Genomic DNA, 23657 nt, shown 5'->3' on the forward strand with positions numbered 1-23657 from the left:
ACGGAGAGGCAGGCAGAGAGAGAGAGAGAGAGAGAGGGAAGCAGCCCGATGCGGGACTTGATCCCAGGACCCCGAGATCATGACCTGAGCCGAAGGCAGCGGCTTAACCCACTGAGCCACCCAGGCGCCCATCTATATCCTATTTTCTTAAGCACTATGAAGAAATAGATTCTCAGGGTCTCCTTCAACTTTGTGATTCAGTGATCTTTTAGCTATGCTCTAGGGAAAGTTACTTGACTTTTTGGAAACCAGGTCTTAGAAATGCAGATTTTTAAAAAAGATTTATTCATTTATTTATTTGAGAAATAGAGAGGTTGCACGCATGAGAGGGAGAAGGGACAGACGGAGGAGGAGAGAAGCAGACTCCCCGCTGAGCACAGAGCCCCACACCAGGCTCTATTCCACCACCCTGCCATGGTGACCTAAAGCCCAAAACAAGAGTTGGATGCTGAACTGACTGAGCTACCCAGAAATACGGATACTTAGTTTAGTAGTGCCCTTCTTGTCTTAAAAATACATGGGACAGTAGTATTGGGCTGAGACATACTTTGTGAAGCTACCTGTAAAATTGCTTGAATTTTGGGTGAACTAATTTTTCTCCTCTCTGTATTATTTTAGGAAGTCAGTTTAACCACTGAGATTAGAACATGGATTCTGGGTCTGGATTGCCTAGGTTCAAATAAATCTGTGTTCTACCATTAAGTAGCTGTGTAAACACTGGCAAGTTACCTAACATCTTTAGACCCCAGTTTCTACATCTGTAAGACAAAGATAATAATAGCATCTATGTCATAGGGTTGTTGTGAAGATTAATGAGTAAATACGTTAAAGTCCTGGAATGATGCCTGGTTCACAGTAACCTCTCAGTGAACTTAACAATTATTACTGTCTCAAGTTCACATCTGATATATGGCTCACAAAAAAATTGAATTGTGCCTCATTTGTATTCTTAGCAACAGTGAAGTGTAGTGAATGCAGAAACAAAATCTTCCCCAGGAGAGGTGCTGGATGATGGCGCCACTGACTGCTCCCTGTAAATCTGAGGGCGTGTCCACAGAAATGGAAGGTTGGCACCACACTCCAATGCTGCATACCCTTCTTTTTTCCCAGGTTCTGGGAAAGTGTCCCTATTATCTTTATTATGTAACATGTTAACCGAATGGTCTAAAACATCCCCAGTCCTCTCTCTGCCCCCTCAAGATTCCTTAAAATGGAAATGGCAGCCAATGAGCCACATGGAACTGTTCCCTGAGGTCACCCACTAATGGCTCAGTAATTCAACAACTTTTCTGCCCCTTAGGTTTCCTACTGAGACAACAGACCTTTTTTTGTGTGCTGTCTCATCTGGCCTGTGACAACAGAAAAGGCTTTTGGCATTGATGAAAAACAAATGATACATAAGCTTTCTTGACTTGCCCTAGAGAGCTCAAATCCATGCTGTCATGGAAGCTGAGTCTCTTGGACACATACTTGTCATCAGGGCAGTGGGGAGCAGAAACAGGCCATCTCTGGGGTTTGGTTGGGAGCTCCCTTTCATCTAACATGGTGTTTTGTACAGCAGCTATTCAGTAAAGTTAATCCATAATGATGGCAGATTAGGAGGTTCCCTCTGACTGGCAGCTGTCTTTCCTGAAGGAATATTTGTTTTTCCAAGCTGGTCAAATAAGACTAATGTTAGTTTTCACATGAAGAGAGGGACCAAAAAGAGTCAGACCTTCTGTTTAAGGAGCATTGTTCTGCCCATCATCGCAGATGAATCCAAGAATGAACCAATTATTGAATACTGTGTGCTGCTTCCTTTATTTTCCCCTCAATTAAAATATTCTTAGCATCCAAATGTGGAGCCTATGAAGTCCCAAAGGAGACAGTCTTTTATTATGGTGTCTCCACTTTATTGACTGTGTCACCTCCATAATAGGAGATGTTGGAAAGTATGTACTTATGGATCTTATTCCCAGATCAAGATACTGCCCATCCATGGGCATTGTCCTTTTTAAGAAGACAGTTCTCAGGATGCCTGGGTAGCTCAGTCAGTTAAGCATCTGCCTTTGGCTCAGGTTGTGATCCAGGGGTCCTGGGATCAAGCCCCCCATCAGGCTCTGCTTCTTCCTCTCTCTCTCTCCCCTCTCAAATAAATAAAATCTTTAAAAAAAAAAAAAAAGGAAGAAGAAGAAGACCGTTCTCACCGAACCCAGAAGGCCAACTCTGATGGGAACAGAAAGAAAGAATGGGATGTGTGACACATGACAGGCCACTGCTCTACAAGCTCTCCAAGGAGAGCCAGACTTGTGGTTCCATTATTTTTAATATCTTCCACAAAAAGAATATGGCTTCAGTGGCAGATAAGGCTGAAATCCTGAGAAAGGAGAGCACTATTCATCTGCATGATGGACACTTCACTGAAAGCCAATGATATGTAAAACACTATAATGAACAGAATTAGTGCCTCCATAAAACAAGCTTAAAGCCTACCCAGTGATCATACTCTCAAGACTCCCCATGGAAACTATTACAAAACGTGGCCAAGTGATATCATTTGCACATTCATTCATACAAGAAATATTTACTGAGATCTGCTATATGTGAGGTACTGTGAGAAGCCCTGGGGATAAAGCAGTGAACAAAAAAGACAAGATTCCTGCCCTCATACTGGCCTCAGTACTTTTAGAACCCCCATGTTTTCTCTCGAATACATCTCATGTATGAGATGCCTCTTGAATGACAAATCAGAGGCTTCCTATCCATTTTGTTCATTTGTGCTTTTATTCATCCATCCATTCATTAAAAGTATATTGAGCTAGGGTCAGGGGGATCCAAAATGGGCATGGCTCAATCCTTGCCTTCAAGCTCAAACTCCAGTAGCAGAGGCAGCAAAGTCAATATCACGACACTACAACGTAACAAATGTCTACATAGAAACATACAGAAAAGTACTGTTTTAGCCAGGATAGGATGAGGGGGAGTGATAGGTAAGTGGTCATGATCTAGGAACATTCACAGAAGTGGTAATATTTTAGTTCAGTATCCAGGGATATGTGGCAGGATATGGGGAAAAAATGTGGCAGGAGGGAAAAAAAGAGCTAAGGATGGTCCAGGAAGCGGAAATGATGCATCAATGACTGAAAAGTATGTAAGAGTGTATGGTACAGGGATAATGACTAAATGTTGAGTGGAATTACATCACCCCATTCCATAAAGACTTTGAGGCAGCTTGTAAGTAAGGTTATAATAAAAAAGAAAAATTATAAGTAAAATAAACCAGCATCTAGGAAAATATAAATGAGTATCAGAGGTGAAGACCAGGTAGGGAGGTTAATTAGAATTCAGATGTGTAGGTTATAGGATCCTATCCAATTTCTAAAGGTGAGCCATACAGTGACCAGATAACCAAAACAAAAAGGGAAACATGATCAATTACATAATTTGTATTTTCCATGAGGAGAAAATATACCAAAGCTCAGAGAAGTCAAACTTTTCATAGCCCTTCACAATTTTGTGTGTGTTGGATATTTTTGTTCTGAAAGAATCTTTTCACAGGGAGCTTCATATATAGGAATGGAGACAAAGTGTGGTAGCTGAGTGATTTCTGAAGCCCAAGCATGGGTGTGTAGCCCAGGATTAGTCAATTACTTTCCCTAGTTTGTTGCAAAATGTAAGAACTAAAAATACAGTGATTTTTACATAAAGCTAAATTTGCACAATTGAAAGCACTGTTCTTTATTCTGAGATTATAGACTTTCTATATTTTTGGTTTTAAAATATTCTGTCTTTTATGAACTGTGCAAATGGTACACTGGCTAGTTTCTGCTATTTTTCTCCACACCTTCTCTTGGCAAATTAAGAGGGTGATAATTAAATGTATACATGTACGTAATTTTATTTTATTCCTCTCTAAAATCTTGAAATCTGGGAACCACAGATGAAGCGTGAAATGTCCTCACTAATGCCCCTCTACAGGTGTTCACAGCATCCCATGATGAGAGTCAAAGTCATGATCCTGAATCTGTCAAATGTTCTAACAAGGCAAGAACACAGTATAAATAAATAGGAAGGAATAGGTGGAAGATTGGCTAGAAAAAGTAGATATTTGCAAAAATTTATACTAAAGAAATAAAGCTTCATTAGTAGAAATTTGAAATCAAAGTTGAGACTTACTAGGGTGAGTCTTTGTGAACTAAAATTAAAAACATATAACCCACCCAAGCCTAGTTTGCTACCTTATTTGCCATTGTACATGAACCAGGCCCTGCTTCAATTTTCCGGCTGGCCTGAAGCAAGGGTTTGGATGATCTTCTGCAGAAGCAGGCAAATATTGGTAGAACTTGAGAGTCATTATGCAAAAATTTGGAGACTTGTGCCCTATTTCCAAGAGGACTAGTGATAACTGCAGGATCATCTCACAGTGCAGCCAGGCTGTCCTTAGAAATATGTATTCTCTCTTTACCTCAGTGTGCAAATGATGGCTTGAAAAGTCTTTTTGAGGATTTGCATGAAGAGGAGGCAGTCAAGACTGTAATGGGTTAAAATTTCTTAATACCCAGGCATAATTCTTAATTTTCCAGTGAATTTTGTGGGAACTCTAAAGAAAAAGCAATAATGTCCCGGAAATGTATACCTGAACTGGAATCATAATTCTCTGTGAAATACCTTAATATATTTAGATCCCATTTGGAGCACTTATTTTAGCCTAATCTATGGTTGCATTACAGTGGTTTTACTGTGAGTGCAAACTACCTCCTGGTGCTTAAAGAGTCTCTGGAACATCTAACAGAATAGAAGTACCTTTATGGGCAGGGCAGCCCTTGAATGGGGAGAAGTCACTAAGTTCAGCAGAGCATTCTGAGGGTATGAAGGGGCTCCCAGCTAGCCAGAACCAGGCCCAGTTCTAAAAAGATAAGAGCAACAGTAAATGTGTCATCTCCTACCTCTGCCCACCTCCACTTCATACACTGCCACAGTTTCAACTTCTTCTGTGGGTCAAAGTTGAAACAATGGATTTAAAACAGAAGCTTCTAAATTACCTAATAGTGTGACAATACATATATCAAACATCTCAACAGGAAGTTCTAGGTATAGAAATAAGCAACTGGATGATAGCCTTTTGGACATAAATATTTGAAGGCGTGCTACAGGTTGAGTAGTTAGAAACAGAATTTAATCTGACAAGGAGTATCTTTTTCTTCCTGTGGATCCATGGACTTTGTGGGAAGCAATATAGAGTAATGGTTGAGAGTATGGTTAGTAAAAGCCACCTACTAAATGGCCTTACAGTGTTAACTCTGAGCCTCAATTTCCTTATCTGTAAAATAGTGAGTAATATATTGCCCATTCCTTAGAATTACGAGGATTAAATGAGATGATATGTATAAAATCAAATCATAACCTAGAAATTAATGTACATTGAATTAATGAGTAGTAGTATTATGGACACCATCCCTCTTCCCCTGCCACAAAAATGGAGTTTGCATTTTATAGGAAGAACACCACCGTGAACCGTCCTGCCAGAAAATATCAAGGACTGAACCATGAAATTGGCATGTGTGGTATCTTTCTCAAGCATCAAAAATGGTGAACCTCTAAGGTTCCTAGTGTTTTGTAGACATCTGTAGTCTTAGTCCACCTAGTAGAGTGTTAGTCCCCTGACATTGTTTCAACTGGCCCACTTCCACACAGCAACAGTACAGTGACAACAGTTTCTCAAGATAGTGGCTCTGGGGCCTTGGAAGGTCACAAAGCACCTTTCAATAATCTAAGAAAAATCATGATCAGTCTAGTTTGGGTGCTTACTGTACTATTTCCATTCATTGAAAATAGCCAACTCTATTGACTAATCACATCCCATTCCCTAGCCATACTGCATACTTTATATATCTACTGCTGTATGACAAACTATTTTATAACTTAGTAGCTTAAAAAACAATCATTTTATTCTATTTTATGAGTTTCTGGGAGAAGAATTTGGGTAGGACTCATATGGGCAATTCTTCTGTGCCATATGGTATCAACTGGAATGTCTTAGCTATGGTAGGCTAGTCTGGAGGTTCCAAGACAACTTTATTCATATGCATGGCACCTTGGAAGGGACAGATAAAAACACTGAGCTCAGCTGGATCCCTCTCCTTCCATTTACTCTGAGGCCCTCTCCACATGTCTCTCTACAACCATACTCCAACATGTTACACAGTCTCTTGAAGTTTCAGTAGCAGGTGTTCCCAGAAACAAGAAATGGAAATGGTATCTCTCTTAAGGCCTGAGCCTGAAAATAGACACAAGACTTCTTCTGTCAAAGTAGTCTGGAGCCCATCCAGATTCAAATGGGGGTGGGCAATATAGACCTCACCTCTTAATGAGAGGAGTCTCAATTTGTATCCACCTTTAATCTGTCACACTGGGACAAAAAAATAATTGTATGGAAGCACTTTGTTGCTCATCTGCCATGTTGGGTTTTTTTTTAGAATTTATTTTTTTAAAGATTTTATTTATTTATTTGACACACAGAGATCACAAGTAGGCAGAAAGGCAGGCAGAGAGAGAGGAAGGGAAGCAGGATCCCTGCTGAGCAGAGAGCCCGATGCGGGGCTCGATCCCAGGACCCTGGGATCATGACCTGAGCCGAAGGCAGAGGCTTTAACCCACTGAGCCACCCAGGAGCCCCTCATCTGCCTTGTTTTTAATCATATCTGTTTCACCTTACACCTATAATTGAGTTAATTGATTAAAACAATTTTCATACTATACTGAGAGGCAGTGTAGTGGTTAGGAGCATTATAGTTAGACCAGCCTAGATTTGAATCCTAGTTCTGCTTCTTATTGGCTTGTAATCTTGGACAAGTAACTAAATACTCTGAGCCCCAATTTCTGTATAAAATGAAGGATAATAACAGTAGCTAGTTCACAGGTTTGCTGGAATGTGATTTTATAAAATGCTTAGCACAGTGCCTAGCACACTGTAAGCACCCAACAGTTTGGGTGTTGATTATTGGTGATACAGCATTTTAACTGTGTGAATGTTTCTAAACTAGACTATGAGGCCGAGGATTTTTGCCTTAGTCATTCCCTCAATCCAACACCTGGTACAGGGCCTGGCATCAAACTATTGAATGGATGGACATATGGATGACTGGATGGCAGCATAGAAATGGTATGTGCCTCCAGTGTAACTCCCTGGCTCCAATGTGTAAGGAAAGCAGAGGATGATTTTACTTCGAGATAACTACTCTAGGTTGAATGCGCCCAAGTTGCTAGGGAGCGGGAATATTTAAAGCTACAATGAAGTATTACTTGAAATCTTGTAGTAGAGCTGCAACACAGAGGAGCAAGCTGGCCCAACTAACACCACATTCATAGCATCTCTAGTACACTGAGATTTAGGGAAGTTCATGAATCAGAAGAGGGAATACAAACCAAGGCCTTATGACAGTTCCAGGCATGGCAATGCCAAGAGTCAGAAGGCTGTAGGGAAAAGGTGCTAGAAGAAGAGATATAAAAGCAAAACAGGGTGTTTATTGTGGAAGGACTTTGGAAGAATACCTTGGCCTTTTCCATAATCCTTATAAGATTATTTCAAATCTCCTCCAAAAATTTGAATTCCTAACATAAATGTTAATACTATGCACTTGTTAGTGTACTTGTCAAAGCCAGGCTGGGGGCCTTGATGAGGGAGATAATTTCTCTTGATGTTCTATTCCCAGTGTGTTTCAAATTGACTTCTTTGATTTTTCAGGTTCTGCAATACTTGTTTAAGTCCAATGTTTTCAAATGGTTATTTTCTTGGTTGGCATTGGAAATTCACATCAACTTTGGTGCTTAATGGTTGAAGATAAACAAAAGAATAATCAATGTGTTAGGAGTCTTTGAAATGTCTTGTACAACCTGCCCTCTAGCAAGCCCTGCTAGGCAATGTAGCCTATGGAACTCCTGGCATATTGAACACAAGAAAGAAAGGGAGTTTATCTATTCTCACTTTAGCCATATGTCATGAATACATTTGCTTTTAAATGAATTTCATAAAATATTAATGTAATCATACCAAACAGAGTGGTGAGTACATCAGTCAGGAGTTATATTTATCCCGTGTATTTGTTTTTTGTTTGTCTCCATTTATTAGTAGACAGTACATGGAGACAGGCATTTCTTTCTCAGCCAAAGCGGCAGAACTTGTTTAATGAACTGATGTTTCTGTAATCTGTGCTAAGGTAGAGTTGTGAGTGACAGAGCTATATGAATAACAATGAGGAGGCAGGCAGAACAATAAAAAAGAAGACAAACATTTCAGTTGGAGGGGAAAAAATAGATGGAATTGTTTAGTTGGCACACAATCTAATCTGATCTTTTCCTACTGAAAATTAACAGTTTGTAAATGGGTGAGATAATGTTAACAATTTTTCCAAAATCATATACACAAGGAATCAAATTTTCCAAAGACATAAATGGCATTTTTAACCACAGTGCTCTTATTCTATAGCATAGAAACACAGGGTATCAGGGGCCTAAGATGGAAAGGAAAACCTGGACCCCCTGCCCCCATAGATCCTGACATATAAAAAGCTATCATAAATGCTTATAGAATGTGGGAATGAATGCCTGAATAAGTGAACTTATTGATATGTGTACAGATGTTTTGACTGGAAGGATGGAAACTTAACTATCAAGACACCCACCTATCATGCCAGAGGTTTTCATACCTGTTTTGTCCTTTCATCCTTTGAGCTAAATGTCATCATTTATCCCCACTTTTATCAAAAAAGAAATAGTGTTATATTACCAGATATTAAGAAACCTTCCTTAAGGTCATGTAACTCGTATGTGGAGGAAACTAGAGATATGAGAGCCACAGGGAGGAAGTAAGGGAGTGTGTGTGTGTGTGTGTGTGTGTGTGTATGCACACAGTCACATGCATGTGTACAAGTGCATGTTAGGTGAGCTGACATGTGAAAGTAAAAGTAAATTTGTTTTCAGAAAAAAATTCTTCTAATTTCTCGGAAGACATCTTTTTTTCTTCCCATACATATCTGGGGTCTTGATATTTCGGCATGTGGGAAGATAGGGAATGTGCTAGCTCTTATGGGCTGACTTTGAATAGAAGATGCACATGTGCTACCCGCCTGCCCATCTGCCTGGTCATAAGACTCACTTTTCTGGGCCTATTATACCTGAAGTTCTGCTTCTCTATGGACCACAGATTTTTTACCCTGTTTAGATCTACCCATTTCAGTATCTTAGAGAGCCATCCAGGGGATTCAGAGCCAGCTTAAGGACATGCTTTTAGGCATTGCCCCCTCAAGCGTCTGTGGTGAGCAGAGTAAGGTTTTTGGGAGTCGGACCTGCTAGTGCTACTGCAACTACCCTTGTATTATCAGAATTCCTTATGCAATACTTTGTTTGTAGTGCATTGTGCATTCTGTAGCAGAGGACAGTGGTGAGAAGTGGGGAAATAAGGAAGTAGCATGCATTCCCTTCTCTCAAAGAACTTGTGTTTCAATATAGAGACAAAATTTAAATGAAATCAGTATCACCCTTAGACCCATGCAAGTGGGAACATTGCCTTAGGTTCACATCTCAGGGGACCTCGTGCTTTGAAATGCCTGCCCTGATACTGTCTAAGTCCCCATCTGGTGCTAAGGACCAGCCAGGTAGGTACTGTGATCAGGGTAGTTGCCCTGAGTCCAGAACAGATCTGTATAGGTTCTAATCTTATGAAGCACCTTTCTTGAAATTTTTAAATTTCCTCTTCATTGCCTGGAATTGACCAGGATACACAGTGTTGTCTAAGCAAGGAGTCCCATTCTCATACTGAACTTATGTGGATCCCAGTCCTCCTTTCTCCCCTTTGGGCACTCTCCAATCCTCTACCCCACATGTGGGGTCAGCCAGATTCTCCAAGAAGCTTTGGAACTCCTCTTTGGACCTTTGGAGTCCTCTCAGAGTCTTGGTTCCAGGAAGGTAGCCTGGTAAGTAAATCACTCTAGCTGCCTGGTGTGGCATTTCTTTCATAGTATCTCATGAGAGATTATGCCACTGAATAGTGGTGATACTGATTTAGGGTAAATCAAACTGTGTATGTAGATGAACCTCACAGAAAAAACATTTGTGAGGGCTCCTACACATCCAAGAAGCATCCCTGAATGAAAAGATGATGCAAAATAAAATAAAATTCAGTGGCAACAGCTGCAAAACAGTTTTTCAACACAGATTTGAGAATGAACCAGAAATATCTGGAAAAAGTTCTTCAGGAAGAATGGCCTTGAAGAGTTCTTTAAGGCAAGGCTTGAAGTATGGGGAGAATTTGGGGAGGCTCAAATGATTCCAGGCAGGGAGAATAACATGAACAAAAGCACAGAGAATGGTTATTTATCGAGTATTTTTGTGCTATACATTATGCTAAGCACATCACATTTATCATTTTGTTTATTTGTCACAGCTCCCTATAAGGTAGGGGTTTGTAAATGAGAAAATGGAGGTTCAAAAGATTCATCCTGCTAAGCAAACCAGGTCTGCCTAATTCCCAAATTGTATGCTCTTAGTACCATGCTATAATGCAAAAAGACAAGTGTTACAAGGGAGAGGAAGAAGCCTTGTCCCAATGGAGTGGAGGGTGTGCATTGAGAACTAGTGGAAGGCAAGATCAACAGACAAAGCACAGTCATAGTATGAAAGGCCTGGATATCAAAGTGAGATATAGAGATAAACAGATTGGTCAAGCAAAAATAAACAGCCCTATCCCAAAAGGAAAATGCGCAAGTAGAATATGATATTTAAGACCTGGTGATGCTAATACCATGTTTTCTTAAATATTTCGCCTCTGTCTTAGAAATATTTGGTTTGAAATTTGTAAGCTAATATTCTGCCTCCACTTGACCTTGCCTGGTGTCATTTATTGCTCTCTCTTTTCTCTCCTTTTTTAGATTTTGATCCTGCTCTTGGAATGATGACTGGAATTCCACCAATAACTCCAATGATGCCTGGCTTAGGAATAGTACCTCCTCCAATTCCACCAGATATGCCAGTAGTAAAAGAGATCATACACTGTAAAAGCTGCACGCTTTTCCCTCCAAATCCAAGTAATATTCTGCTTTTCCTCCACACAAGTCACAATGTTTTGGTGTCTAGGAACACTCTTTTTCAAAAGAATACCCAAGGGCTTCAAAGATGTATGTATAGAAGCTTCACCTAGAAAACAAAAGACAGGAAAATTTTCTCTTACGAGGCATGGTTGAATTTTATGCACAGAACAGTAGATTTTTGTGTGCTGGTTGCAGTACAAGTGATAAAACATGTTTCTAATGCTATCTGGTAAGGAATTCAAGTGTGTTCATACAGAAAGAGACACCGGACACAAATTGTTTAACACTGTCATTTACAGACTCTGTTTTTCATAACTGGCCTAGCGTTGGTGGTATAGTGGTGAGCATAGCTGCCTTCATAACTGGCCTGCATGCTGATGATAGCAGTAATAGAGTGTGTCTGAGCCTACCTGAGGCACATAAGAGTGTTCATCTGGTGCTAAGAATCCTCCACTGCCACCAGCTATTCACACATCACTCAAACTACTGCTATTCCACTGATGGGCTGCAACAGACAGTGGGGTGAGGTTTAACTTGCAACGAGGGCAAAAAGGAATACTGAGATGAAGTCAAACCACTTGCATCCATCCAGGCAGTGAAATTCATGTGGAAATGGTCTAGGGATCTGTCTTGTCGGTAACGAATAGTTTTCTCCTTAGACTCTTAAAAACATCTGCAAAGATATGGTGGATATATTTCACTTAAAACATAGCAGCAATAATTGACTCAAGACTTTTTTTCTGAATCTATTTGGGGTTTTATTTACTTTAAGCGATCAGAAGTTATTTCTACACATGACTCAAGCCTCATTAAAGCTTTTTCCACAATTCTAGTGGTGGTGCTGGGTGGCCTACTTAAGGGAGCTGCTACCACAGTGCTGAGATTAAAGCTGTTAAGGGACACATTCAAGGGTTCAGGCCATAGATCAGATGAACTTGCCTTATCACCATAAACAGAAATTCTATCATGTGACTTCAGACAACTCTTTCATCTCCTACCTTACATAGGAATCAGTTAATCATGGAATCAGGCCCTGGCAGGGACCCAGATTCTACTTAGGATAGTCTGCTCATAACCGAGAGGATTTTAGAATCAGTCGGGGTTGGTTAGACAAATCACCTTGGTCCCTTTTGTTAATGAAAAATGTTCTTAATGTCTTTGAACTTGAAGGTCAGCAGAATACTTCCTTCCAGGCCAATAAGAAATCTAGGAGACTAGCATCTCAGAGGACTGAATTGGGAGAAGAGCTAATATGTCACAGGAGAATTAGGGAATGGAGACTAAGATTGTCTAGTAGACCTTACCTGCCAGCTCAAGTGGCCATTCCTGGATTTGTGTTTAGTGCCTAAGTGAATGAATGGCACTGTGGTACACTTGTCTCTTACTTTTACTGCCACTGTCCTTACAAAAGGGCAAGGACTTTTTTCCCTTTCTTCCCGTGTATCACTTTTAGATTAGAGAAAGCTGTGTGTCACTGGTACTACCTTTTTTCACTTCAAAAGCCATGAATTTAGGCATTTCCAGTGTTAAAACCTCCTACATATGTAAAGGTAGAATCCTGCTGGTGTAATCATCCATTTATTACATAATCAGCCTGCATTAGGCTTCATTGTCTCAATCAAGTCCACTGTAACAGGATGGCTCATAACCTGTAATATCTAGGTGGGGAACAAGTGATGACTTTACAGGCTATTCAGTTGCTGAATTTCCAAAGAATAACAGATACCTTGTGTATAACACATAGATGACATTGTTGAGCATTCCCAAAAGAATATAGACATACGCAGCTTAAAGAGGCTCTAACATTTTTAAGAGGCTCTAATTTTTTTTTATAGTCTCTAGGAAAAGAAAGAGACAGACATCTCTCAAATACATTTATCTTTCTCCACCTATACCATGCCTTTGTAGTTCTGATCTAAAAGGGCCATAGAGTGAAAGGGAGCATTTTACCTTCATGATTTAATCATTTAGTTCTTCATCCCTGTGTTAAGAATATGGACAGAGCAATTAGTGCCAGTAAAATGGTGGCTTCTGGGAAGGAACCTGGCTTTGGATTGAATTAAAAACAGACCCTTCTGACACAGCTTAAAGTAAACTGGTGTTCTATTTCCTGTTTAGATCTTGGATTTTGTTACAAGGGGTCTCAGGTTAATTGTGTAGGGGGAAAACGCTAATGGAGAAGATTCCCTTAGTTCTGTGCTGAAAACATGGCAAGTATGATTTTTGTTAACACCCCCAGACTGTGAAGGTGTGGTGGGAAGAGGGATTTGATATGCCTGAATTCCTTATCTTCTCCAGAGCCAACCAAACTTGTCTGCCGGGCCTTGATTATAAACCCCAGTACTTAGCCTGCCTCTGGTATATTCGGCCTCTGTCTCTGGTATATTCTCTTGTATTCAGTGGCCTCTCAAGGAATAAGGTCCTGTGAGCTGGGGACTTTCAGTCTCTTTATGCAGCCATCGAATCTGCTTCTGTCTTGCTTCACTAGAAAGTATCTTTACCATCACTTCCTTACCCCTTCTCCCACCTGACATTTCATCCAGGTGATTGTCACATATACAGAACCCAAAAGTCCTGGGGCTCCCATTACCCACAAATGCCAAGTCCAGCTCCTGACTTGACAAACTTTTCACTGGTATGCTTCTTGTGACTGTCTTCAATCCATCATTTCTACTTGCCACTTACCCACCCCTTAGTCAAGTTTAACTGCTTCCTGGTATCACATTCCTCTCCAGCCCAACTACAAGCCTATCTTCTCCTGGAACATTTCCACGTGAAACATACTGAAATTAAAACAGTAATCATTCATTGCTCTAACGCATTTTCACTTAAATATTGGGTGCTAGGTACAATGGATAATTTTTTACCCCTTAAATTACGTTATCTCTCTGCTATTTTTAGTACTAGTGACCCCTTCATCCTTCTTGAAACAATGCGTCATTTGAAAGTATAAGAATGACAAAGACCACCAGAGAGATTATAGATCAAGAAAGAATGACAAACAAGCAGAGTGCCCTGAGGAATTCCAACATTTCAAAATTTAAAAGAGAAGCAGGAGGTTGCATTTCTGTACAAAAACCATCTTTACTAGCTCTTTCCAGTTTTTTTTTCAATTGTCTTTCAAATCTTCTTCATTTATGCCCCACCCCTCTATCAAAATGCCCCTTGTTTAAGAACTCTAGTGACTTTATAATACTAAATTCAGTAGTCAATTCTCAATTCTCCTCCTAATTGACCTAATAGCCATATATGACACAGTTGGTTACTTTTCACTTATTGGTATGCTTTCTTTACTTGGCTTTCAGGATACAACGCTATTGGTTTTCCTCCCACTTCAGCTGATAGACCTTCTGCATGGAGAGGTTGCATTTTGAGTCTACTGTCCAGTTAACAGGAAACATGGAATAAATGGTGGAATATCACCTGCCATGTGTGTACGGGGATGTGGGAAAGCACCCAAGAGCACTTTTTTAATTTTACTATCTCAGAACAGGCCAACCTCATTTTGGCTCCTAGGGCTGGGTTCTCTAAAGAAAATTAGAGAAAGTGGGTAAATTGAGAATTATTTTTTTTAAGATTTTATTTATTTATTTGACAGAGAGAAATCACAAGTAGGCAGAGAGGCAGGCAGAGAGAGAGGAGGAAGCAGGCTCCCTGCTGAGCAGAAAGCCCGATGTGGGGCTCGAACCCAGGACCTGGGATCATGACCTGAGCTGAAGGCAGCGGCTTAACCCACTGAGCCACCCAGGCGCCCCTAAATTGAGAATTATTAAAGATCCACCAGTCTTCTGGTTATTTCCATTCAGTTGGAATTACATTAAAATATATCTGACCCCTGCTCATTGTCTAGGGGTCTTCAGTCTTGGGCTGTCTAATAAAATCAACTCGAAGACTTTGCAGTACATAAATTCTGGCAAACCAGGGGAGTGATCTGTGATGCTCCTTTGAGAAACAAGATACGTGCAAGTGGTTTATAGGTCTTCCACACTGCCCCCTGCCTCACTTCTCAAAGATCAGCAGTGACCCTCTTCTTAATGCTGATTACCCTAAAAGAGCTCCTCAGAGTAGGTGCTTAGTTGTAATTAGAGTTGCTAGAAACTCCTCCTTTTCTATTACTAGAGATTAAATTACTCTGTTATCTTGAATCATTTTACATGCAGTTTTCTTCTCTATCTAGAGTAATGGTTGGGGTGTTAGAAGAGTTTAGCACATTACCTTATTAATAGGTAGACTTTGAATTTGCCCTCCTATGGAGTTATCCTTGCTGTGCCCAGAACACTGTATTTCAGTGGGATTAAAAAATCAGGCCCAGACAAAAAAGTACTTTGAGCTGTTAATTAAAGTACAAGTACTGTCCCTTAAGGAAGATAGTACAGCCCATTGCCTTATTGAGTGGCATACACCTAAGTCTCACCGAATGCCATCAAAGAGGCTTTCTACATTTCCCCAAGGAAAATAAATAAACCCCAGCATTCTTGACCCCACTCTTAGTGGTTTTTATGCTTTCTTACTTACCAGTTACCACAGAATAATCACAGCATCTAATAGGATGATGACTTCATCACAGAATTTTTAAATCTCACAGAATTTTTAAAGGGAAAAGCCTTTATATGTTCAGTGTTCTATGTAACTGTGGCAGTAACCAGACATTCCTTAGAGTCTCTCAGTGGACCAAATGTAGACCTAACTAAACAAACTTAAATAATATAAAAAGGTGATCCTTTGCTCCACAAAACGTTTCTTTACAATCAAATTCCTTAAATAGTAAACTTCAGAATGATTCTAAAACAGGATTTTCAGCTAAAGCCCTTGATTTGAAAACATGGCTCTGTGTTCCATGGTCAAAACCCTATGTGTCTTCACAGCTATAGATTCCTCTATTGAGAAGAGTGATTCCTTCCCAAACCAAGCCTTATCTGAAGATCTGGATAAAGCAAGGAGCTGGGAATTTAAAAGTCCAGGTCTTAAGCAACCACTCCACTCCAGACTTGTGGTCGGGCTTTAGAAAGCCTCAGATTGGTAATCAGGAAACCCTGGTTCTTTAACAGTAAATAATAATAATAATGCTACAGTAACTACTATTTATTGGGACCCTATCAAGTGGTAGGCATTGTACCACTTGCAATCTAGACAGTAGATTATTATCCTACAAAAACCCTTGTAGGGTGGAAGACAGTATCCCTATTTGACAGATGAACGAATAAGGTTCTCACGTTATGTAATTTTTACAAGGTCCTACAGACAGTTATTACGTTAAGGTTTAAATGCAGGTTTGCCTGCTCCAAGTTCATGTTCTTTCTCTTTCTATCTAATTTGGTGACCTTGAATGAGTCACTCAGCCTCACGCAGCTAAGGTTTTTCTCTGTAATGTGAGAAGTTTAAACCAAGTCAGTGGTTTTCAATCCTACCTACCATTAGAGTTGTCTGAGGAGCTTTTAAAAAACAATGCACAGGCTGTGTCCAAACTAATTAAATCACTCATTGGAGTGGGCCCAGGATTTTTTTGTTTGTTTAACTCCCAAGTTGATTCTAATGTGCTGTCAGAATTGAGAATCACTGGAAGTGTATAATATTAGAATCCTTCCTTTCCTTAAAAATTCAGAAGCAGAAGTCTCAAGAGATTCTGGACCTCATTTTTCCCCTTTTTGGCTAAAACCAAATTGTGCCAGTGCCCATGACTAAGACATTTCAGATTCCTGTTCCCTAGGTTATCTTCATTTTCCTTTTAAACTTCTCCTATGGAACAAAGGAGTACAAAGTGAATTCTTGAAATGACAGCAATTTTTAAGATTAACAGAAACTTTATAAGTTCCCTGAATCCCTTTACCCCTTTTATTGACTAGAGAGGAAGAGAGCATCATGAGAACCTGATTATTCTGAGCCACACTGATAAGACAGAGAGTGGTAGCAAAATGAGGGAGCTAGAGATGCTCATACCCTAGGAGGTTCCCAAATCATCCACTTGCCAACTTGGATAAGCGTCAAGCAGGGACCTTGGCCTGATCTACAAGTGAGACTCATTTATTTTTGCATGGGAGCTGTAATCACTAGTTGTTGAGCTCTCCAAATCTTAAGCTGGGAGAATTATTGTACGGAGCTGAATGGAAAGAATGGATTACACAAAATAAATCCTTGCAGATACAAAACCAATACTAAAAAAACCCTTGACCATCATGCTTTGTTTTGTTGGGCTGTGAACTGTAAAATTTTGCTTGGAAAATGCTTGGATACATACAAATAGCAAGACAGAGCTGGCAGATACAGCAGGCTTCATGTATAAGATGAGTGAGTAGAAAGCATATTTTTTTTAGCAGAGGAAGAATCATCCATTAAGTAGGTTTTTAATGACTCTCTATAGCCAAATTTATCTCACTTTAGTTAACGATTTCCCAGACGAGCTTACTTTTCTCTGCTGTCTTTCATACTTCCTTCTAAATGCTGCAGGATTGACTCTGGACCTCACCTCTCCAGCCAGAAATTGGAAGAAGGACTCACTGGTATCAAAAGACAAAAACCTAGAAAGATGGTTTATAGTGTGGCTGACTTTGTCAGCCAAATCATTCTGGTACCCATAAATATTTTTGTAAATATTTACCCCATCATTGTCAAATTAATTCTGAAACAGTTCCTTCAGTAAGCACGAACAGATAATTTAGTAACTATAAACTGAATTAAGCAACCCTTCGCTCAGGGACCTTGGTTCCAAGAATTACAGAAAGTAAGAATTTAAAGTGAGTGGGATTTCTCCCCAACTGTCATCTTAGCAAAAATGACTGAAAATAGGGCATAGCTGAGTTGTCATAACAAAAGTAAAGAACAGAGTTAAAGAACTCTGAATGGGACAGACAAACGGGTCCGAGTCTTTATCGTTTAGGCATCATGGTCACCAAACCATTGAATAAAATGATTTCCACACTCTGTGGAGCAGAGATGAGTGCCTTAGAGGCCACATGCTTCTGGCACTTGGGTCAAAGTCTGATGGGGACCATACAGCTATCTCTGGGACATGTTAGTTTTCTAAGAGGTCTGTCCCAAGCAAACATCTTAATTTTGTAATCTAATTTTTAATTTAATTGCTTTTCCACTCAGATCTTCCACCTCCTGCAACTCGAGAACGACCACCAGGGTGCAAAACAGTATTTGTGGGTGGCCTACCTGAAAATGGAACAGAGCAGATCATCGTGGAAGTGTTCGAACAGTGTGGAGAGATCATTGCTATTCGGAAAAGCAAAAAGAACTTTTGTCACATTCGCTTTGCTGAGGAATACATGGTGGACAAAGCCCTTTATCTTTCTGGTAAGTGTTTAGTTATGAGCAGTGTGCCCACCAGACACAATGCAGAGATTGCGGATCAGTGTATTTGCATTTGTGGCAGATAAAGTTTAGGCTTAATGGTATCCCCTCTTGCCTTCAGAGTTGGAAAATGAATGTTTGCACCCAACTTCTTACTTTAAAGTTCTTTAGCAGTTCTCAGTTGTTTCCGTTATCCAGAACTCCTTACTTGTCACATCTGAGGTCCTTGATTACTTGGCTTACCTCATAACACCATCTCCTAGTCCTTCACTTACATGCCATGTCCTAACCACACTAAGCTAATTCTAGTTCTCAGAATGTGCCATGGTGTTTTATGCTTTTTCCTCTGACTATAATTACCTTTTCCATCCCACCTGCCATATATACATCCTCACACCTCAAAGCTCCAGTTCGAGCATAACCTCTTCTGGAAAGCTTTTTCCAGAAACCTCTTTCTGGAAAGCTGACTTCTCTTCCCACTGTGCCCCAAGAACCCCTTCCTTAGCACTTCCACAGTACCCAGTGTTTCCTCCTAGCATGACACCTATAGCACCATGCTAGAACTGTCTCTTTCCACATCTACCTCCCTGACAAGAGTATGAATTCCTTAAGGGAAGGGACTGTGTTTTATTTAACTTCGAATCCCCAGCATCTAGGAAGAGGGGAGGTCAGTTAGATGCCTGTTGCAACAGGCCAGGGAAAACGTAATGAGAGTATGAAAAAGTAGGCTGGTAACAGGGAAGGAGAGGAGGAAGAAGATGTAGAATATTCCTTTGTATTAATTTTTTTTAATTTTACTTCCAGTTAGTTAACATATAGTGTTATATTAGTTTCAGGTATACAATATAGTGATTCAGCACTTCCATACATCACCCAGAGCTCATCCCAACAAGTGCACTCCTTAATCCCCATCACCTATTTCCTCCATTCCCCCACCCACCTCCCCTCTGGTAACCATCAGATTGTTCTCTATTGTTAAGCATCTATTGCTTGGTTTGTCTCTCTCTTTTTTCCCCTTTGCTCATTTGTATTGTATCTTAAATTCCACATATGGATGAAATCATATGATATTTGTCTTTCTCTGACTTATTTCACTTAGCATAATACTCTCTAACTTCATCCATGTCATTACAAATGACAGGATTTTATGGCTGAATAATATTCCATTGTATATATATACTACCTCTTCTTTTTTTATTTTTACTACCTTTATTTTTATTTTTTATTATTTTTTATTGTTATGTTGGTCACCATACAGTACATCATTTGTTTTTTATGTAGTGCTCCAAGATTCACTGTTTATGTATAATACTCAGTGCTCCATGCAATACGTGCCCTCCTTAATACCCATCACAAGGCCAACCCATCCCCCACCCCCTCCCCTCTAAAATCCTCAGTTTGTTTCTTGGACTCCACAGTCTCTCATGGTTCATCTCTCCCTCCAATATCCCCCCTTCATTCATCCCTTCCTTCTCCTAATGTCCTCCATGCTATTCCTTATGTTCTACAGGTAAGTGAAATCATATAATTGACTTTCTCTGCTTGACTTATTTCATTCGGCATAATCTCCTCCAGTCCCATCCATATTGATGTAAAAGTTGGGTATTTATCATTTCTGATGGCTGAGTAATATTCCATTGTATATATGGACCTCATCTTCTTTATCCATCCATCTTTTGAAGGGCATCTCGGCTCTTTCCACAGTTTGACTGTTGTGGACATTGCTGCTATGAACATTGGGCTATACTACCTCCTCTTTATCCATTCATCTATCAATGGATGCTTGGGCTGCTTCCATAATTTGGTTATTGAGATGTAGCATACTCTTACTACATTTGCTAAGTGCTGTGAAATGTACAGAAGATTTGATAGCACTTAGGAATGATAATAGAACATTCCACAATAGACTGTTTTAATAAAAACTTAAAGGTCTTGCAAAACTCTGAAGAGTTGTACATAAAAGACAACATGCTGCTCAGGAGGTATCCATCTAAACATGCTCTGTGGCAACAACTACATCCTAGAAACATTTTCAAGGCTGCCAGGGGAAAGGGGATTGCAATCATCAGCGATGTGAAAATAACTAAATTTTGCCCTTTAAATTTGAACCCACTCCCTGAAATCTCATAAGTTATAGAAATGCCCTGAATTGAAAATCTTAAAAAAAAAAAAAATGGGGCGCCTGGGTGGCTCAGTGGGTTAAGCCGCTGCCTTCGGCTCAGGTCATGATCCCAGGTCCTGGGTTCGAGCCCCACATCGGGCTTTCTGCTCAGCAGGGAGCCTGCTTCCTCCTCTCTCTCTGCCTGCCTCTCTGTTTACTTGTGATTTCTCTCTGTCAAATAAATAAATAAAATCTTTAAAAAAAAAAAAAAAGAAATGCCCTGAATTGGATGGCTGATGAAAACAAACAAAAATCATTTAGAAAAGGGGCTGGGAATGTAGAAATAACCATTTTTTCTATTGGAGTTTGAGCATCTTAGGGAACTGGCATTGTGCACGATGTACCAATCTCATAACATCACAGTATCTGTTATGTGTTTATACCAAGCTTTCATATCATCTTCTTGTTTGATCCTCTCCATGATCCTAGGAGAATAGGTAAGGTAATCATTAATAGCCATTTTTCTGATGGCTCAGATGATCAAATAAGAGGACTAAGTGTGAAAGTGCGTTCTAAATTGTAAAGAGCCCTGGTAAAATGTGCTTATGAAATGTATTTATTCTTCCTCTTTCTAAAAAGAATGTGTAGTGGTTTTTGTGTTAAGGGGCATTGTTCTTTATAACAGCTTCATTGAAGTATAATAATTGACATACAATGAAATTCACATATTTCAAAAATACAGTTTGGTTTTACTGACACATACATACAGCTATGAAACCATCACTACAGTCAAAATAATGGACATATTTACCTCCCCCAAAAGCTTCCTTCGTACTCCTTTTGTGATCCCTTCCTCCTACCCTACCCTTCTCTTCCCAGGCCACCGCTGCTCCATTGTCTGTCAGATTAGTGTGCATTTTCTAGAGCTTCATATAAATGGAATCATATATTATGTATGCTCTTCCTTCCTTGGTATCGACTCAAATTTCCATTTGGTATCACTTTCCCTGTGCTTGAGTTTCCTTTAACAATTTTTATAGTACAAGTCTGCTCCTGATTAATTCTTTCCACATTTGTATATATCAAAAGGAATTTATTCTACCTTTTTTTTTTAAAGAGATGTTCTCTGGATGTAGAATTCTGGGTGGACAGTTTGTTTTTCTCTCTCAGATGTTACTTCATTATCTTCTTGCTTGTTTTGTTTCCAATAAGAAATATGATGTTATCTTTTTGTTTCTCTGCACATTTCTTAAGTCTATGGAAGCTTTTAAGATTATTTTCTTTTTTTATTACTGGTGTTGAGAAATTTGATTATTATATGCCTGGTATAAGTTCCTTCATGTTTCTTGCACTTGAGGTTCATTGAAATTCTTAGATCTCTGAGTTTTCATTAAATTTGGACATTTTTCTGTCCTTATTTCTTCAAATATTTTTTTCTATCCCCTCCGCTCTCTCCAGTCAGGGCCCCAGTTAGGCTATAGTAGGCCCCTTGAAATTGTCCCACATCTCACTGGTACTCTGTTCATTTTCTTTCAGTCCTTTTCCTCCATATTTCATTTTTAATAGCTTATATTACTGTGTCTTCAAGTTCATTAATCTTTTCTTCTGCAGTGTCTAATTTGCCATTTGTCCTGTTCAGTGAATTTTTTTCAACTTAGACATTGCATTTCAAATCTCTAGAAATTTGATTTTGGTTATTTTTTAGTCTTTCATGTTACTAGTTAATATGGTTACATTTTCTCTAACTTCTTAAGTATATGAAATCTGATTATAATAATTGTTTATATGTCCTTTTATACTAATTATATTATCTGTATCACTTCTGGGTCTGTTTTGATTGGTTGATTTTTTTTAATCTTTCTTGTGATTTTCCTTCTTTGAATATTGGGTAATGTTTTTATTGGATACCAAACATTATGAATTTTACTGTATGGGGTACCAGGTATTTTTCATTCCTATAAATATTCTTGAACTTTGTTCTGGGATGCAGTTTAGTAACATGGAAAAATTTTTATCCTTGTAGGTCTTGTTTTTTAAGCTTTGTTCAATAGAACCAGAGCAGGATTTAGTCTAGAGCTCATTTTTCTCCACTAAGGCTAAACCCTTCTGACTACTCTACTCAGTACTCTTTGAATTATCCATTTTTTTCCCCTGCTCTGGCTTGTGGAGAAGAGAACTGTTCCCAGCCCCATGTGAGCTCCAGGGGTTGTTACCTCTAATGCATAGGTAGTTTCCACATACACACACACACACACACACACACACATCAATGTGCAGCTAAATAATAATGGAGGACCCTCTGCAGATCTCTGAAGTTCTTTCTTTGTATAGCTTTCTTCTTTCCAGTACTCTGCCATATAAACTCTGTCTGCCATAGTCTCCCTGGATTCCTAGTTCAGTCTCTTCAACTCAGGGAGATCACCATGCCTTGACTGATTTCCCCCTCCCTGTCCCGAGGCCTGGAAACTCTCCATGTAATAAACTGGAAAAATCATAGGGATTGCTTCATTTGCTTCTTGTCTCTCAGTGATCTCTCTCTTCAAGGCCCAATGTCCAGTGTCTTAAAAAACCATTGTTTCATATATATTTTCCATATTTTTAGTTATTTAAAGCAGGAGTTGGTCTGCAAGCTTATGCTGAGAATGAAGTGAGATAAATACATGTGGAAGCAGCTAGCTCAGCTTCTGAAACTTAAAAAGCTAATAAAAATTTAATAAGTGTTTTTCACATTTTTGTTAATAGATTTAACTTGGGTAGTACAGCTGACACAAAAAGTGGACATATGGACTTGAATCCTGGTTTTCTGAATTCTGCTCTTACACCACTAGATTGTAAGCACACTACCTCTTCCTTTTAAGGATCCCAAATTATGTATCACCTGGTTCACATACCACTCCCCATCATATCCATTTTTTCCCAGAAAAAAAAAGGTTCAGGCTTGCCAAATACATCTAGGAAGTAATTTGGGGGATTGAAATGTCAAGCTGATCCATTTAAGTTTTATCAAAATTCTATATAGTGGTATGACTGACACTCCTGAATTTATCCAAAAAAACACCACAGTTTGAGGCTTCCTTTCCCATTCTTCCCAACCCATGGTGCCATATGAGGCATCATTCTTTTTTTTTAAAGATTTTATTTATTTGACAGAGAGAGATCACAAGTGGACAGAGAGGCAGACAGAGAGAGAGAGAGAGGAG

At 39.4% G+C, this 23657-nt stretch overlaps 1 protein-coding gene across 9 annotated transcripts in view; it reads left to right on the forward strand.

Moving 5' to 3' along the window:
• The window catches only part of ENOX2 (ecto-NOX disulfide-thiol exchanger 2), a 266320-nt gene that overhangs the window by 204401 nt on the left and 38262 nt on the right, over positions 1-23657 (forward strand). For all 9 annotated transcript variants that reach the window (XM_047715861.1, XM_047715860.1, XM_047715859.1 and 6 more), the window contains 2 exons: positions 10905-11060; positions 18153-18359. In XM_047715861.1, coding sequence (XP_047571817.1) covers positions 10905-11060; positions 18153-18359 — 363 coding nt within the window. The remainder of the gene's footprint in view (positions 1-10904; positions 11061-18152; positions 18360-23657) is intronic.

This window comes from Lutra lutra, chromosome X (assembly GCF_902655055.1).
Source record: "Lutra lutra chromosome X, mLutLut1.2, whole genome shotgun sequence".
Taxonomy (NCBI): Eukaryota; Metazoa; Chordata; class Mammalia; order Carnivora; family Mustelidae; genus Lutra; species Lutra lutra.